Below are 16665 nucleotides of genomic sequence, written 5' to 3' on the forward strand. Positions count from 1 at the left end.
ATTCCTGCTCCGTGGCATTTCTGTCCTTCCTCCTGCACTTCCCTGTGTATCTGCTGCCTCTGTTCTCATTCCGTCCTTCGAAAGCACGGGTGGCACTAATTGATTAGTTTTAATGCAGCACAGTCTTTCCTCTCAAGCCCTTTGGGACAGATTGGGAACTGCTCATGATGAGGGATGGCTGATCCTACCAGAAGACCTATTTCAGTCAAGATGAGCATGCTGAGCAGCCCTTCCTCTGTGGGAAGGTGCAGGCAATGTCATCTTTAGGCTTTGTTTCCTTCTTTGAGAAATTCTGCAGCCCCACAACTGCAAAATGAGCTCACGTGGAAATTGCTGTAGTTTGCAGGGTTATTATCCAGGTTTACTGCCTCTGTTCCAGTGGCACAAGGAAGCAGTGAGCTACGCAGAGCTGCCCAGGCCTCCACTGGGCTGCGACCTGTTTGCTGCGTAAATGCCAGTTGCTATTGGCATCCGTTTTGGTTTTCATAATTCTTGAGTTGTATTTGCCTGAGAGTTTAACAGATTTCTTATGATTTTAAACAATTTAGCACTTGCACACAATAATAAATACGCTTTGTGTTAACAGCACTGAATTCCGCGGGGCTTTGTGCTGCTGGGTTATTACTGAAGAGCTCAGTTTTAGGGTTTAGGGTTTTTTGATCCGTTGGATGCTCTCACTTCTGGACATCCTTTTTCTTCATGATGTAAATGTTACCTCCAGATCAACAGAGCTGGAGACTGATCCTAGCTGAAGAGGACCCATGCTAGTTTTGTGACCGATGACTGGGAAGATTGGAAATACCTTCCTCTCTGTGACAGGACCCTTGCTGGCCGCTGCCAGAAGTGTTATCCCCTGCCAGAAGCACTATCCCTTCCCTCTGGAGCCTCCCCACCATCCACACATGATGTTCAAGGCTGGGCACACATCATGTCCTGTAACATCTGCTGCAGATCCCTGAAATGCAGACTTAGACAGGAGACATCTCCTTGTATCTCTTTGAGGCTGCCTGAGATAGTCTAGTTTTACAGAGGATTTTAAACCAGCTGGGTTTATCTTGGTTATGGAATCAGCAAATGTCATTTTAGTAATTTGTGTTAAATGCAAATATATTTCTGTTTTAACAGTGAAGAGAGATTTTTCTCATTGCCTTGAGAGCAAGTGAGTGTTTACTTTCAATAATTCCACACCAGGAGAATGGATACAAACATATCCCTGGGCAAGAAGCAGAGAGACAGACAGGCAGATTTGGCTTTAAGTCTTGAGCAGACCTTAGGCTAGAAATCTGTCTTACCAAGTCTGATTGCTCTAAGTATGTGTATAGCACTTCACGTTTTCAAAGCGCCGCGCAAACTATAATTAATAAATAATTGACCGAGAGACCCATGCAAAATGCGCACCTGATTATGCACCTAATTTGAGCTCAGTGTTATCATGGCTGTGCTCATCGACTGATTAACTGCTCATGCAAATGGCCTGTGCTGGCATTGTATGGATGCTGTTCCCAATCAGCTGCAGCAGTCAGGATAACAGCATGGACAATGCCCATTTTCTTTGAAGGTCTCAGCTGCCTGGCTCTCCTTCAGCTCCCCACTGCCTTCTCTGGGGCAGAGCGACGTGGGGTGCATGGGGGGACTTGCCTGATCATCCAGGGGCAGCTCGCAGAAGGCAGGGATGTACTTGGCCCACTCCACCAGCACCAGCAGCTGCTGCTTCATGGACTCGCACACATCGGAGATGTTGGCGATCTTCTTCCCTCGGATGTCTCCATTGATCACAGAAACTGGGGATGACATCTGGAAGGAGAGAAGAGATCCTTTCAGATTTCGGTGCCAGGGAGACGGGGAAATCCCTAGCCCATGGGTTGTGTTGATGCAGGCTCCAGCACCAACGATTACTTTTTTCTGTTGAACATCCAGCTCCAGAATATGTGGCCCAGCACATTTAAATTGAGACCAACCTGGGGATCTGTGAACATGCAGTACTTCAGAGCTGAGGCTGTGCATCATCTTGATAAACTGTCATGCCTCGAAATGGACTGGAAAGCGCAGAGGAAAGGTTTCTAAAGCCAAGGTCTCCCACTCCCACAAAACAGCTGTGCTCAGTCATGATCCAGGAGGGAACAGAGTGGCTCACGTAGCAACCAGCCTCACCAATAGTGAGGACATGTCTACCCAGTGCTGCTGCACAAGCTACTCTGTCCCACCAAAGGGCAGAGAACTGCTCCTGCCTCCCCCCTGCTCCGCAGCCAGTGCTTGGCCAGACCTGCCTTGTCTGCCCTTGGCAGGAGGCATGCAGGCTCTGCTGCTCCTCCTGAGTCAGCATGAGCACCAGGAGTCTGCTGAAGGGAGCTTTCCAGCTCTGACATTGCTTTCTGTGAGCACCAGGTTATTAATATTTGACATTGCCCGGTCTGAAATGCTAAAGACTGACTTTAAAGACAACAACGCTACACCTCCCCCGAGCTTTTAGGCCCTTTTGGCAAACCTATGCCTGTGCAAACATGCCCACAACACAGGTCACATTTTTTGCGTGGTGAATTATTTGTGATTGTAGAGGCACATGGGGCCATTTCATTTGCAAAGGACAAGCCTGACAACTCTGCAAGTCATAGAGAGGCAGAAAGAACAAACCCCAAACCAGGCACCCAACCTCCTGCCCGGTTCTCATGCATAGCTGCTCACCCAGCTCATCTAAAAATTTGCCCTTAGTCACTACTTTATCCTCATGCTTCTGTAAGCAATTAACTCAACCCCGTCACTGCCCTCCGCCTGCCCTCTGTGCTCTTGTACATCAGCTCTTCCTGTCCTGTTCCTGCCAGCATTTTCAGCTTGGACCCTACCAGCCTCCCCGAGGAAACAGAACTCATGCCACTTGCATTTTTTTTTTTTCCAGGTTGCATTACCTGGAAGCTTTCCAGCTCTCGAGCTATTATTGAATAAATAAGATTGTAAAAATCTCACCATGTATTACCCTAATCAGAGAGCCCGGAAGGCTTAGCAAATAAATAAAGACCTCAGAGTGAGTGACCCGAGATCTTGGAGAAAGCAGCTCCTCAGCAGTATCTTGTTCTAATTAGCCAGGCACATAAAAGTTACCAATTACCATGCTGGAGCCTGCCCTGTTTAATGAGTTTTTCTGTGCTCTGTGGGAGAGCAGGAGCTCCCCTGGATTTGTCGATGGTTGTAGTTTTTATCAGCAGACCCTGCTCCAGACTTACATATGATGCCATGGCAGGACTCAGAGTCCTGGAAATGTCTTTCCCTTGGAGATCTGGTGACTTGAGACCCCATTATCTCCCACCTTTGGGAGCAGCACCAATATTATTTTTATAGGGTATATAAATATATTAGGGCCCACGTAGGACAAGGTGAGATGTGGGATGAGATTGGATATACTTCTTGTGTACAGGATTGGCCCTTGGCCCTTCTGGTATATCCCCTCCTCGGGAAAGTGGATGTTACAGCCTGAGCCCTAGTATGGAGCCCAGAGCTCAGCATGTCCTGTCCTGGAGCATCTCCCGGGGCAGCGTTCAGGTTAATATGACCCTTGAAGCAAGGAAGAGCATGGACTGCCAACTTGAATCCCTCTTAATTTTTCTCAGTGAAGAGCAGCAGCTCTTGCCTCCAGCACAGCCCCATCCTCATCATCATTTGTCCTCACAGACAAACCCTGCCCGCAACCTCTGCGCTCCTGTCCTGTCCTGTGTCCTCCCAGGCAGTGCTGATCTGAGGTACACCGTTTGCAATGTCCACCTTCTTAAATCAGAGTCATCTTTTTAGGTGAATGCGCTAGGAAACAGGTCTTGGCAGTATGCTTGTGGAAATGGGGAACTTCAAGCAAACACTGGAAAGAATATCAGCGTAAAACAAGCAGGAAACTGATTCACTGTGAAACTCTGCAGGAAGCCAGAATCCAAAGTTCCTCACAGCTGACGAGGAAGGGAGGCTGCTCACGGAAGGCCAGCCCCTCGTCTGGCTTAAGCAGCCGCATCTCCTTGGATTTCAATGATTCTACCCTATTTTCTTCCAGCAGGCTCTCAGCCTTCATGTGGCCCATCAAAGCAGAACAGATTATTGCATATTATTACAACTGAGTTCCGCCCCGAGAAGCATTAAAGGGATGGTTTCAGGTACAAATGCCTTTGGAAAATCAGCGCTGAGTTGGCAGATAAGTTACTTAGCAAAAGGTGGTAATTTGAAGACTCAGCTATGAAATACTCATGGGCTCTACTGGTCAGGTAGTACCTGATGCTTCTGTATTTGCCAAAGAAGGAAGAGGAGGTACCTGTTGTGCCAGGACTTCTGCCTGCAGTAAGACGTTGATGGAGGGCAAGCTGCTGTCTTCATAACTTGATCTCCGGGTGCTGATTCGGTCACGTTCATTTTGTACAGCTGCAAGAGAGTATTTTGGCTGAGCTGCAGGTCATTCATGGCAGTGCACACCAAAAACTAGCACAGACTTCTGGCGTTTCCCTTCCTTAGCTGCAGATTCCCAGCATCCCTGCTTGGCAATACGGAAGTGAGGCGGTGCCTGGTTTGTTTCTTTTCCAAGGATCTGGCTCTGAGATTTTGGTTTCAAGATACGGGGTCTGAAATGGTGCCCATGCTCACACATGCAGCCCAAAGCTGATGTGTGAAATGGAGGAGTCGAGTACCTGCATGGCTTCTTCATCTGTCCACGTGACTTGTATGAGCTCCGTTTGGGAAGTTCTTGCACTGGGTAGGTGCAGTTGGAAAACTTCCACCTAAGCCACAATAAGGAAGGAAGGAAGTGCAGAATAGCTCCTACTTATCTATCCAGAGCCACAGAGCTCCCTCATACCTTACTGTAAGGAGACTCCCAGCACAGGTCTGACCCCTGCTTGGTCTAGTCTTGAGGACCCGGGCTCTGAGTCTCGAGGTGGCAGCGACCAGAGCAGAAGCAGTAGTGCTGGGGGGGAGGATTTGTCTCAATCTGCCACAAGGCCGTGGGCTGGCCGGAACTCACCACGGCCACGCCAATCAAAGCCATCTGCTCAAATAAGGTATTGATCGATGGCAGGGGTAACAGAACAGTCCCTGCCTTCGGCTGGTGGCCCTCTGGATTGATACGTTCTCAATGTATAAATCCACCTGATAAAAAGCAATAATGAGGCTGGGCCAGAAGAAAAGCCCTGCAGTCAGCGGCTGTAAATAGGAGCTCTCAAGGTTATGCCACTTGTTATCAGTAGCAGGCCCCGAGTTCAGTCACGCCATGATGTTTTCCAAATGTTTGCTCAGTATTAGCTGGTCATGCACCTAATGTAACTTCTATTGAATATTAACAGACAGCAGCAAAGCTCTGGGCATGGGATGAGTGGGTGCTGCAGGGGAGAGGATTCCTATGTTCTTCAGGAAAAGTCAAGCCAAGTTCCTTGCAATACCTCATCCCCTTTAACAGGGAAGAAATGGTCCTGCTCAGGGGTGTTCCCGCAGGCTGGTATTTCTGGGGAAACCGCCCAGGGACTGCTGGTACTTCCGTTGTCTTCAAGGACCCCTTTTCTCCTCAAGGGGGTGTGAACTGGGGGGAGCACAGCATTTAATTCCTCTGCATGGAACAACAGAGCCAAATGCCTCACGGTTGTCCGTTTGTGGACATCAACGGGATGAGCTCTGCCAAGTGCCAGGCAGCTCCTCTGGGCAGTTTATCCCTCCATTAACAGGGCCACCAGCAAGGCCACCAGCAGGACCACAGCAGCCCCAGGTTTCCTTGCCACTCTTGGTGCTCCTGAGAACCAGGGAGGGCTAAACAAGGGTTATCCTGTCCCACTGTATCTGAGTCATGGGGAGCTGGAAGGGCTGCAGCGACAGGGACGCAGGGAACTTGGTGGGGTGAGCCTGGGCCATGCAGGGAGTGGAGATCTTCACTTGTTTCATATGGAAATAGCCAAAATGCTCCACCTTGCTCTGGGATCTTTTTGCCATGGTCGGTGTATCAGATAAAACTAAGCTCTCCGCAGAGATCAGCAAGAACCTGTGTGCACGTTAGGAAAAAAAGGGGCAAAATGACAGTTGAATCCTTTTCTGGACTCACCCGACCAGCTGTGGATTTCAGGGTGACTCTAGGGCAACAGCACTTATAGCGGTTTTCCCAAAGTGTTTCCAAATTGTTCAGGCTGCTTTTGAAGTTTGTGCTTCTCACTGATGTTGAGAAGCATTCCCACATCACTTGGATGCCCCGGCTATGTGGGAGCACAGGTGATGTGTGTGTCAGTGACAGCTGAAGAGGCCCGTGAGCGATTTGTGTGTGCAAGTGTGGGCAGTTCTGGGACACAATCCTGGCCCTGTGGCACTCTCGTGGGCTTCTCTTTGCTGTCATTTTGAGAGGTGACCTGAGAAGGGACCCTGAAATTGCATATGGGAGCATTCAGGGCCTCCAGGCATTGCCCTCAGCTGTTGGGGTGATGGCTGCTTGCAAGCACTTCACATGGGTGGGAGTGGGCAGGTTGGGTACATGCAGGGCTCATGACGAGAGGCCAAAGCTCTCCCTAAACCCCGCTGTGAAAGGGGTCTGGGTCTGTGACAGGAGAACACTGTGCAGGGAAGGTGGGGCTCAGCTGGCTGGGCAAGCAGGTACGCAGCAGGGACTGGCTTTGGGCTGCGAGGGCTTCCTCAGACATGCAGCCAACATTGCTGCTGGGGGAGCACGAGGAAGCCACACCGTCACCCACCAAAAAACTTCTTAAGCCTGCAGTATCGGCACTGGTTCCTTTTGTCTTTGTCTACCACACACTGCCTGTTAAACCTGGGAAGAGAGAGAGGGGTGAGGAGCAGCAAGCCTGAGCCTGAGGACAGGACAAGACAGAGCTCTGAGCTCCAAGATATGCACAGGACAAGTTCTCATCCTGAGAAAGAAGCCCCAGTTTGTGCCTTTTCCATGCTTGCTTTAACCTGAGGTTTCTTTGCACTGAACCTCTCAGCCCCCTGTTCTACCTCTGCATGCTCAACGAGGATGGGCTAGAGCTGACAGTTGCATGCAGGAGCTCAGGCTGCTGGTCTTACTGTGAGCATAGGATGCTTAGGGCGGACTAAGAAGCCCCACTGAAGTTAAAAGTATGAGCCAGGAGGGTCAGAGCCGCCTTGGTAGTCTCTGTGGTAAGTTAGATCCCAGTTGCAAGGATGTTCTAGAGCTAGTATGGTGAAGAATTGCGTTTAAGTCCCTCCATCTCTCCAGGGCTGTGTCTGGGATCCAGGCAGGTTGCTTCTGACCTCTGGACAGCATCGCTGGTGTGCAAAGAGCTCTGTATTTCAGAGAGGACTCGGGAAGCAACCCGCTCCTTCCCTCCACACTTGCACTACCAAACCCATCGCACGTGGCAGGGCCAACACTGATCTCTCATGTGTGTGGCTCTTGCATGCAGCACACGCCTGGTAGCCATCTGCAGCATGAATTTCACTTGCAAATTTGCCCTAATTTACTGCTGATTCATGAAGCTTGCAAAGTAAAGACAAAAGTGTACAGATCTGAGAAGGGGTCCCCAGCCATGCCCAGTTCAAGCTTTTGAAATGGCTTGTTTCTACTGTAATTTTTAAAGTCCCAAGCTAAGATTTCCCCAAACAGATGCCTGAAAGCAGATTTTAAGCAATTCTGTAGCACTTATATGAACGACCTGGTGTCCAAGGCTTTTCCCACTGAAGCTGTGGGGAGGGGGTTCCCTGGGCAGCCAGTCTTAATAACCCTGGGGCGCAAGCGATAACGTGCTTTGTGTGCACTCATAACCCTGGGGCTTCTTTCTGTCACTCAGATTTGAGGGTCATGTTGCTGTTCACACTCTCCAAGCAGCTGTCAGGCCATCAGGAGTCACTCATTTAGAAAGACGAGCGATTTAGACAGTCTGAGCTGAGGAATCCTTGGTTTCCTCTGCGACCCTCTGTGTCTCGGTGGCTCAGAGCAGAGGGGTCACTGCTGCTGATGGCACTGGAGAGCCATGGGCTACCACTGACACAAGGTGCAGTGCATGAGTTGTGTCTCATCCAGAGAGAAGTGCACGCTACCCTGCCCAGCTTGTGTCCTTGGGTGTTCTTTTCTCACGTAACAGGCAGAGACAGCATTTTAGGTGGATGGCAGGCACACTTCCATCTCGTGATGGAGGAGGGATGGGAGGCCATCGAAGGGCCCGCAGGGAGTGAGCAGAGTTTGCGCTGCACTCAGAGCACTGAGTAGCGACGTGCTCAGCCCCTTTAATAAGGGTTTCCCCCCCCCCGGCAGCACCGTGCTGGTTGCATCCACAGCTTGCCACATCCATGTGCAAAGAACACATACTTGACCCCCAGAAGATCAGGGTGGGACCTCCCAGGGTCCTCCACGGTGATCATTGAAGGGCAATCCCAGAGTGATGGCTGCCTCTGGCCCTTCCCAGCAGGAGCATGAGGTCAGGGAAGGTGATGGAGGATGCAGGGAGGATGAAGAGGTTAAGGACCATGCTGCTGCTCTCTGAGGGCTTTGCCATTCAGCTCCTGGGGACTGTTTTGTCTCAGCCACATGACTCTGTCCCCGCTGTCCTTACCTGCAGGAGTACATGTGGTTCTTCCGGACGCTCCTCCTGAAGAAGCCTTTGCAGCCATCGCAGCTGGAAGCCCCGTAATGCTTCCCCGTGGCGCGGTCCCCGCAGATGGCACAGAGCGCGCTCACCCCGATGCTGTTGGAAGTGTTGAGGTTGGCTGCTTCTGACGGAGATGTGTCTGCTTTGGGAAGGACACAGGAAGAAGACAACAGTGAGACAAACAGCCAACATTTCCTAACTCAGTTCCCAGTGAGAGACTCGATTTTTGGAGGAAGCAGGCAGCTGCAGCCAGGCTGTGCAGCAGGGGCTGGTCAGAGAGGTGTGTAACGAGCAGTGGGTGCTCTGACTGTCTTAAGTCATTGCGATTTGAGTGTGCAAAGGCTGCTCATGTGCCAGGGTGAGACAGCTCTTCCCAAAGGCCTGACTCCAGCAACGCCGTCAGGCAAAGCAGAAACCCGTTTGTGGGTGTCACGGGCCACAGCCAACATTCCTGGGGGATTTGCAGACACTTGGGGCTGCAGTAGCATGGCCAGAGGAAAAGCTGGTGTAGAGTTAAAGCCGAGGTATTACAGCTCAGGGTGAGCAGCTGGGTTATTAGAGGTGTTTGTGCTAGAGCCCTGAAAGAGCCCAAGATAGCCCTGAGCAGACGCTCTTAGCGAAAGGAGGTGGCCAGCAGAAGAGCCTCTCTGCAGGCATGGAACCTGCACGGCAGTTCTTCAGGAGAACAAGGCTTGAAGTGCACAACAAACTCAAATAACTTCAGCATGTGGGCAAACACTACCCATGCAAGGAAGGACCGGTCAAGCTAACCCAGGAAAAAAGGGTGATGCTGTAGCATGGAGGAGGCTGTATGTGGGATATTTTCCAGAGTCTGGTAGCACTACGGCTTAGACTGATGTCCTATAGTCCTTACAGACCGAGTGGAGCTGGCATCTGTAAGGCTCTTTTGAGAGAACAGGGAATTGCAGCAGCCTCCGTAGGAAAGGACATCTGAAAGGCTCAAAACCATACAAGCCCTATACTAAAACCCCTCCAGCAAGTCAAAGAAACCTCAAGGCTGAAGGGATCAGCCCTTAATTCAGTTGATCTAATTGTCTCCTCCCATGCACATTTTCCTGTATCAGCACAGGCACATCCCCCTGCCTCAGTGGAAATCCCAGTTGCAAGTGATACCCACAATCTACAAAGCTACAGAACCCTGCTGGGGTTTCAATACCTGAGGCTATTAGTCCCTGGTCTCTGGGTTTGTCAGGGACGAAATTAACTCTCGCCCTGGGAGGGCCACAGCTGCTCCCACTTGGCACCCAGCAGAAAGGGGGCTGGGTGCTATAAAAAGGCTGGTCCCAAGAGGGTGTCTTTTGGGAGCTGCTGCGTGGGTGCTGGGGGAGTCCAAGGTAATGCTGCCTGGGGCAGGGTGACAATTTTAGCATTTATTCTGCAGAGAAAGTAATGTTGCAGCAGGTGCTGCACAGCCTCCTTGTGCCATCCTTCGGCACAAGTAACCTGGGGTGGATCCTGTGGCCCCTGGCAGTGAGCTGGCATAGGGAAATCCCAAGCCAGCCGCTTCACTGGCTCTGGCAGCAGCCTTCCTTTCCCTGACTGCTTTCTGTCTTTCCAATTCCTCATTCCTCCTGCTTTTCTTTCCCAAGTCAGTTTGCTGTCACTCTGTGTCCTTGCCTGGCACACCTTGCCGCGCGGCTGTGCTTTCTGTGTGTGCAGCGCTGCCCATGCCAGGCAACTCTCTCTGCTCCCAAAGCCCTGAGCTCCTCCCAAGCCAGCTCTGGCTGTCTCCTGTCCCTGTGTCCAAAAACATCCTTCCTCCAAACGCATCCCAAGGGCTCAGCTGGGTGGAGGTTGTTCCAGAAGGAAAGTTAGATTTCCAGTCTCAGCTAAACTCAGGGCTTGCACCGGAGGGGAAGGAAGAGCCGATCTTCCTGTAATCACATTACTTGCATAGCTGTGACAGCCCCGATAAATCAGTTTTTAGCAGTATATATCGTGCTGTAATGAGATGGACATACAACAGGAAAAACTGGCACCATTATCAAAGAAATTACAATATCTTAGTCTAATAGCCAACTGACAGTGGTGTTATTGCCTGATGGATAATTTTCCAATTAAGTTTATTTTGTAGAGGCAGAAATACAGGCTTCTGGCTGCTGCACTGAAGTGGGTTTAACGGGATTGATTTGGAGTGAAGGTAAAGAGAGGAAAGAAAAGAAACCCTACATAAAATGTGAAATCTCGCAGTAGAGACTTGTGTTAGGAGGACAGGAGCTTCTCAAGAGGTCCCCAAGCCTGACTGAGCATGGGATGCAGTTATTCTGTGGTCACTGCTGGGCTGGAGCTGTGGAGCTGTGCAGGGCAGGGGCCCAGCTCTCCTGCAGTCCTCAGCCGGAAAAGGAGGCAGAGATTTTGGAGGCAGGGGTGCAGGCAGCTTCTGGAATGCCAACGCAAGTCCTGCCCCTGGCCCGGAGCTGGGTAGAGGAGGAGGGGTGTTGGTGCCACCTGATTCATCCACCTCTGGGTCATATTTCATATCGTGCCTGGTCTCGACACATAAAATTACTGTGTCCCTCTGCCCCATGGAGCCCCTGGCCCCAGGGGGACAAGTTGCAGCCCCCTGTGCGGGATCTTCTGCATGCCAGGTGGGAGAGGGGCGCGGAGAGGGAGCGTGGCCTGGGCTTGTCCCGGAGGGTCAGGATGGGCATCAACAGAGCCGAAGGGGCTGCTTTCATCCCCGAGACCCCCGGCAGGGTAACACCAGCCTGGGGAGCACAGAAGGGGCTGAGACCCAGTGTCGCGGGGGCTTATTGCACACAGAGCTGCTTTGGCACCGTGGTGTCACGTCTGTGACAGAGCAGAGCCATAGTCTGGGGAAGACCAGCAGAGGCTGTGGGGGAGAGCCCACGCCGCTGGCACAGCCCTCCTGGGACAGGGATGCCCTGGCAGCCTTGATGATGCAGTAAGCAGGAGGACAGGGCTTGGGGGGGGGTCATTTCTGCAGCGTGCTTCGTTTAGTCATTAACCTCATATTTAGAGAGACTTTAGGGGGGACTCGGAGAGGAATCTCCCGTTATCTCTGTGCGTTTAATCACCAGGACTCCATGGTCTGCAAATGGGTGGGCCAGCACTGCAAACCCTGGTGGGGTAAGTGTGACCCTTCCCTCCTAAGGGAATGGGAACACTTGTCTGTCCCCACCAGGCCCCCTCACCCCTCTTCCCAGGGACTGAGTCTCCAGGCTCCGCAATGCTTCTAGGGAAGGGGACCCCACCTTGCACCCCAGCACTACATGAGGAAGGGCCATGGCCTTGGGGCAGCTGCAGGGGCAGCTCTCCAATTGATTTTCATAGTGATTTCCACCCTTGCCAGGCACTAAATGGCATTCTGCTCCAGGAAAACCTGGCTCAGCGGCTGCTGGGATGGGACTGGTTTTGCTCTGGAGCCAGGGGCTGTCTGGTGAGCCATCAGCAGCATTTTGCTCAGAAACTTTTGGCTAGTCTTTTCTCTTGGTTGGGGTCTGGGGGAGGTGCGCAGCCCCAGTCCCAGTCCCTGGGCTGAACGTCTGGGGACCCTTTCACTGCACCCAACTCTTGGCGTGTGTCCATCTCTGAGGTGTCTGGGCTGCAGGGCACTGTCCCACCTGAGCAGGGCAGAGTATTGCTCCACCACCTCTATTTTTACCCCAGGGAAGCAGAAACCCCTCAGTAGGCTGCCGGGAGCCCCCGGCTGACACCACTGCTGTGCCCCAGCCCTCCCCGGGAACATTTCGGCAGCCACCCCGGGGACTTCTCCTCCTGCACCCCTGGCTCATCCCACCACGGCGGAGGGGAGAAGACGGAGGGGACTTACCGTTGCTCATAGCCAGCACTTGCATGTTCTCAAACTCCAGAGTGGTATACGCCGGGTCTAGCGCTGCGCTATAATCTGCCATCTCCATGTCTATTAGGGCTTTGGAAAGGCGCATTATCATCAGCAAACACGGGCCAGATTGTTTCGATTCCCTTGTCCGAGGCTATTGGCCCTTCTGCCTCCCTCTGCCTTCGCTGCGTCCCCTATCTGTTGTCTTTTATTTCAAATATTTCTCTGAAAGGATTTGCTGAGCCTCAAGGCCTATACTCCCTAGAGGGGTGGAGGCAGGAGGCAGGGGGTTAATCTTTAATCATCTCACCCACTGCCAAACGCTGCTAAGCTGTGGGTTGGGTTTTTTTTTTTGGTGGAGGAGCAGTGATTCTTGTTGACTGTTTATGATTGAATGTTGAGGTGCTTTGCCGATCCCGGCTGCTGGGTGCAGGCAGAACTGCAGAAGCAGGCGTTCGCCGACAAGGGAACACCTTCCCGGGCTATTGACCTTGATGCTGGGCTCCTGCTTTTGGTCCTAATTGTACCTGGGGTGGAAAACTTGGAAAAAAACCCAGCGGGAGAACAAGTTTGCTCTTCACTTCTGTCATCTCCTTCCCCTCTCCACCGCTGGTTGCCTTTTCGCCCTGATTTTCCCTTCTTTTGCTCCCTCCATCCCTCCCACACCTTTTCCTTTTTCTCCCTCCCATCAGAGAAGGTCAGTGCCTGCCTGGCAATTTACACGTTGCTATGCAAAGTAACGACGTTTGACTCCTTTTACTTCCCTATAAACTGAGTTTTACAGGGGTTGGATGCCCTATAAACAGATCCCATTCTGCAGCCATGCCCAAATGGCGAGCGGGGCTAGGGGGTGGCACGAGTGTCCTGGACATTGCCAGGGCTGCTCCTGTCCCACCACCAGAGCCACCCTGTGCCGGACACTCCTCAGCTTCGGGTTTTGACTGACGTGTCTTAAAACTTTTGTTGGGCTTTGTACAGCAGAGCAGAGCTTTACTCTGCAGCAGGATTTTTCCTTCTGTGGGTGCAGCTGCAGCCAGCTCTCTGCTACCGACACTGTCAGTGGTTCTGTCACCTCACCCAGACCTTGGCTCCGACCCTGCTGGTACTGGGCAGAGGGGCTGGAGCAAGCAGCCGAGCTGCCTGTGCTCTCCTCCTTGCTATCCTGGGAGCTCTCCTCCTTGCTAACCTGGGAGCTTTCCTCCACAGCTGACCCTGAACACAGCAATCCTCTGCTTTAGAGAGGACCAAGACATTTCAGTTTAATTACAGGACCAATGAGTGGGAATTTAATCACATCATCGTCGGCTGGATGGCGCAGGAGAACCAGCCATTAGTGGGTTGGTATTGGCTCGCTCTGTGTTCAAAACATCTCCATGATTTCACAACCAGCAGTGGATGACTGAGTCCACATGCTGCTGATTTGGGCTCCAACTGCCTTGTATTTGTGCTTCCAAGGCCCCGCAGTGCAGCCCCGGCCCCGCTGGCACTCTGAGCCAACCTGGCCACAGTGGCATCGGTGCCACAATGTGCCACCAAGGTCTCTGGCTCCACAACAGCTCGTGCCTTTGGCCAGTGATGCTAGCAACAATTTGCTATTCACATTTTAGGAGCAGAGGGGATTGTTCAAGCATCCCTTGCTCCCCAAAACTATGACCTATGTAGCACTTCCAACCAACCCTAAGGCTGCAGGTTAGCAGGAGCAAAGCTGAGCACAGGGGAGAGCCCAGGCTTTCTCACTTGGGACTGTTGATAAGGGATCCTTTGCTGCAGGGAAAACAGTCATCCTGTCTGTGCTCCCAAGAGAGGCCAGACCTCTCCACACTCACGTGCCGGTGGCTCTTCCCTTTGACAGGAGCAGTCCTGAGCCAAAAATTGTTTTAATGATGTGCGCACTGGGATGGGGATGCTAATGTAGAGCATAGCCCCCTCTGTGGCCTCATCCCAGGGACCTCCATCCCAATCCCAGCCGGGCCACGTTGATCCCTTTGATTAGATAAATGCTACAGACACTAGGTCAAATATGTGCAGGATTTGCCACAGCGTCTAGTAAAATATCGTAAAAGCATGTCCCGTTTTGCTCCGCTCAGCAAAACAAATCTTTTTCTTAAATAGCCTGCTGAGCAAGGAAGGCTGCAAAGGCTGTTTACTCCATGGGCAGGAGGGATTAAGAGGGCCAGGAATAGACATCGGAGAGGCAGCATGTGCGGGAGAGAGGCAGATAAGGAAGGGGGAAGTTTGGAGAGCATTAGGTAGCTCACAAGGCTGGGACTGTCAATGGGACGTGGCGCTTTCCGTCCCGGGGTCGTGTTGACTGTCATTTTCTCACTAACGGTGTCCTCTATCTCCTGTGCCCCCTGTCAAATCCCTTGACTCAGTGTGGAGGTTGAGGATCAAACCAGCCAAGGACACCCTGCTCTTCCTTTGCCCCAGAGATGGGATCATGGTGGAAATACTGGGGATGTCCTGCCTGGGGAGTCCTTGTCTCCCTCTGACAGCCTCTCACGGTGGGTTTTGAGGCAGCTTCCCAATGGAGTCATGGCCTGTACTGGCTAACAGGACCCCTGCAGCTGGTTGAGGTTGGAGATGTTCAAGTCAGAAGCTGCTTGTGGAGCTAATTCAGACCCTTCTGTCCTACAGAAGAGGTTTTCTGATTTTTATTCCACAGAGACACAACTCCAAGCTGGCAAACCCCACTGGTAGGCAAAGGCTGTTCCCAGACCAGATGCTCGGGGGAAGTTCAGCTTCCAGGTCCTCTCCTCTCTGCTTCTGTCCCCATGTTCTGTGCCCTCCACCCACCTCCTACATCAGGAAGTGGCTGCAAAGGAGACCGTGACAGCTCTGGGGCATGGCGTGTTCTGCGCCAAGCGATTATTCAGTTTTTATCTGTTGAGCCGTAAATCCTTTCCCACACTGGCACATCATCACACTAATTCTGCCTTATCTATATATCCCTGACTGGCAAATTAATCCAAACCAAAATGGAATTCCCTGAAAATAAGATCCATCCTTCTCATTAAATGAGGATCAGGAATAGAGTATTTAATAGCGTGTTTATGATAAGGTTGCCATCAACTACCATGCTTGCTAGCTCTCCATGTCAAGTGGGTTGAACAGGGTTTTGTAGGACCAAAGGATAACAGAGCTTGGAAGGGATGTTGGCATCCCTACTCCACCCTCTTGCTGAAAGCAGGTCCAGGTGTGAGAGCAGCGCGGGTTGCTCGGGGCCTGATCACGTCGGGTCTTGAACACCTCCAAGGATGGAGACTGCGCAACCTCTCTAGGCAACTGATGCTTGACTGTCCTCCTGGTGAGCAAGTTCCTCCTTAGACACCATCAACCTCCCTCCAGTTTTTATGCCTGCTGATCTCCTCCCACCACCCACCCTGTGTGGAGCCTGGCCCCGTCTTCTCAATGCCCTCTGCGTGGGTTATGGTGCTGTGGTTCCCGCTGGCCCGTTCCCCCAGCCTGCCGCGGGACGGCAGCCCTGCCCTCCAGTGTGTCAGCCAAAACACCGAGTCTGGGGGCCCCTGCGGACTTTCTCAGCGTGGAGAGTGGTCAGGCTTCAGCCGGGAGCCTGAGGTCCTCCTGCTCTTTGCTTTTCCCTCTTACAGCCCTGCACTCTCACGAAATCCCCGGCAGAAATGCCAGTGCCCAGAGCCAGCAGGACCAGCCTCGTCTCACATCAGCGCTGCCGCTGCTGCCCCTTGCAGCCCTGGCTCCCCGGCACTCCTACCATGTTACTCGCAGCTCCCAGAGCACTGCAGGGCCGGAGGAGCTTTTCCTTAGCATGCAGGTGAAGCAGAGATGAGCTCGGCTCTGAAGCCTCTCCAGAGCAGGAAAGCCCTGAACATGGTCAGGCCAGCCCCTGCTCAGCCCACCACCCCTTGGCCGAGGGAGCAGCTGGGGAAGCACGAAGCCGAGTTACAAGACAAAGAACAAAAGTCCTGGGGGAACGTCACCAGCGTAGTCATCTTCACACATGCAAAGGTCCCTTCTGCCTGGTTTGTTTTTTTTTTTTCCCCTTTGAAATTTCAAATTCCAGTTTGTGGACAAAGTCCTGCCTATCTGACAATATAGATCTCCGACCACTGACCAAACTCCACTCCAAGCAGTCCTGAGGGCTGCTTTTCCCCTTGCCCACGGATGCCTCTGCTCAGTCCCGGATCTGCCAGGATCGTGCCGAAACTTTTACACCAGAGCACAGCTCTCGTTCTTGCACAAAAGCGGATTTTGCGCCTTACAACGTGAACATCAGCAGCTCTCCACACAGAACGGGAAGGA

General features: G+C 52.2%; 1 protein-coding gene across 1 annotated transcript in view; it reads right to left on the bottom strand.

Annotated features, from left to right (window-relative positions):
• Positions 1–12496, bottom strand: part of HNF4A (hepatocyte nuclear factor 4, alpha) — a 16996-nt gene extending 4500 nt beyond the window's left edge. The window contains 6 exon segments of the mRNA XM_010149219.1: positions 1639–1794; positions 4286–4392; positions 5514–5520; positions 6667–6763; positions 8526–8700; positions 12376–12496. Of these exon segments, the coding sequence (XP_010147521.1) occupies positions 1639–1794; positions 4286–4392; positions 5514–5520; positions 6667–6763; positions 8526–8700; positions 12376–12496 (663 nt within the window).
• Between the last annotated feature and the right edge of the window lie 4169 nt (positions 12497–16665).

The sequence above is a fragment of the Eurypyga helias genome, unplaced genomic scaffold (genome assembly GCF_000690775.1).
Source record: "Eurypyga helias isolate BGI_N326 unplaced genomic scaffold, ASM69077v1 scaffold483, whole genome shotgun sequence".
Classification (NCBI taxonomy): domain Eukaryota; kingdom Metazoa; phylum Chordata; class Aves; order Eurypygiformes; family Eurypygidae; genus Eurypyga; species Eurypyga helias.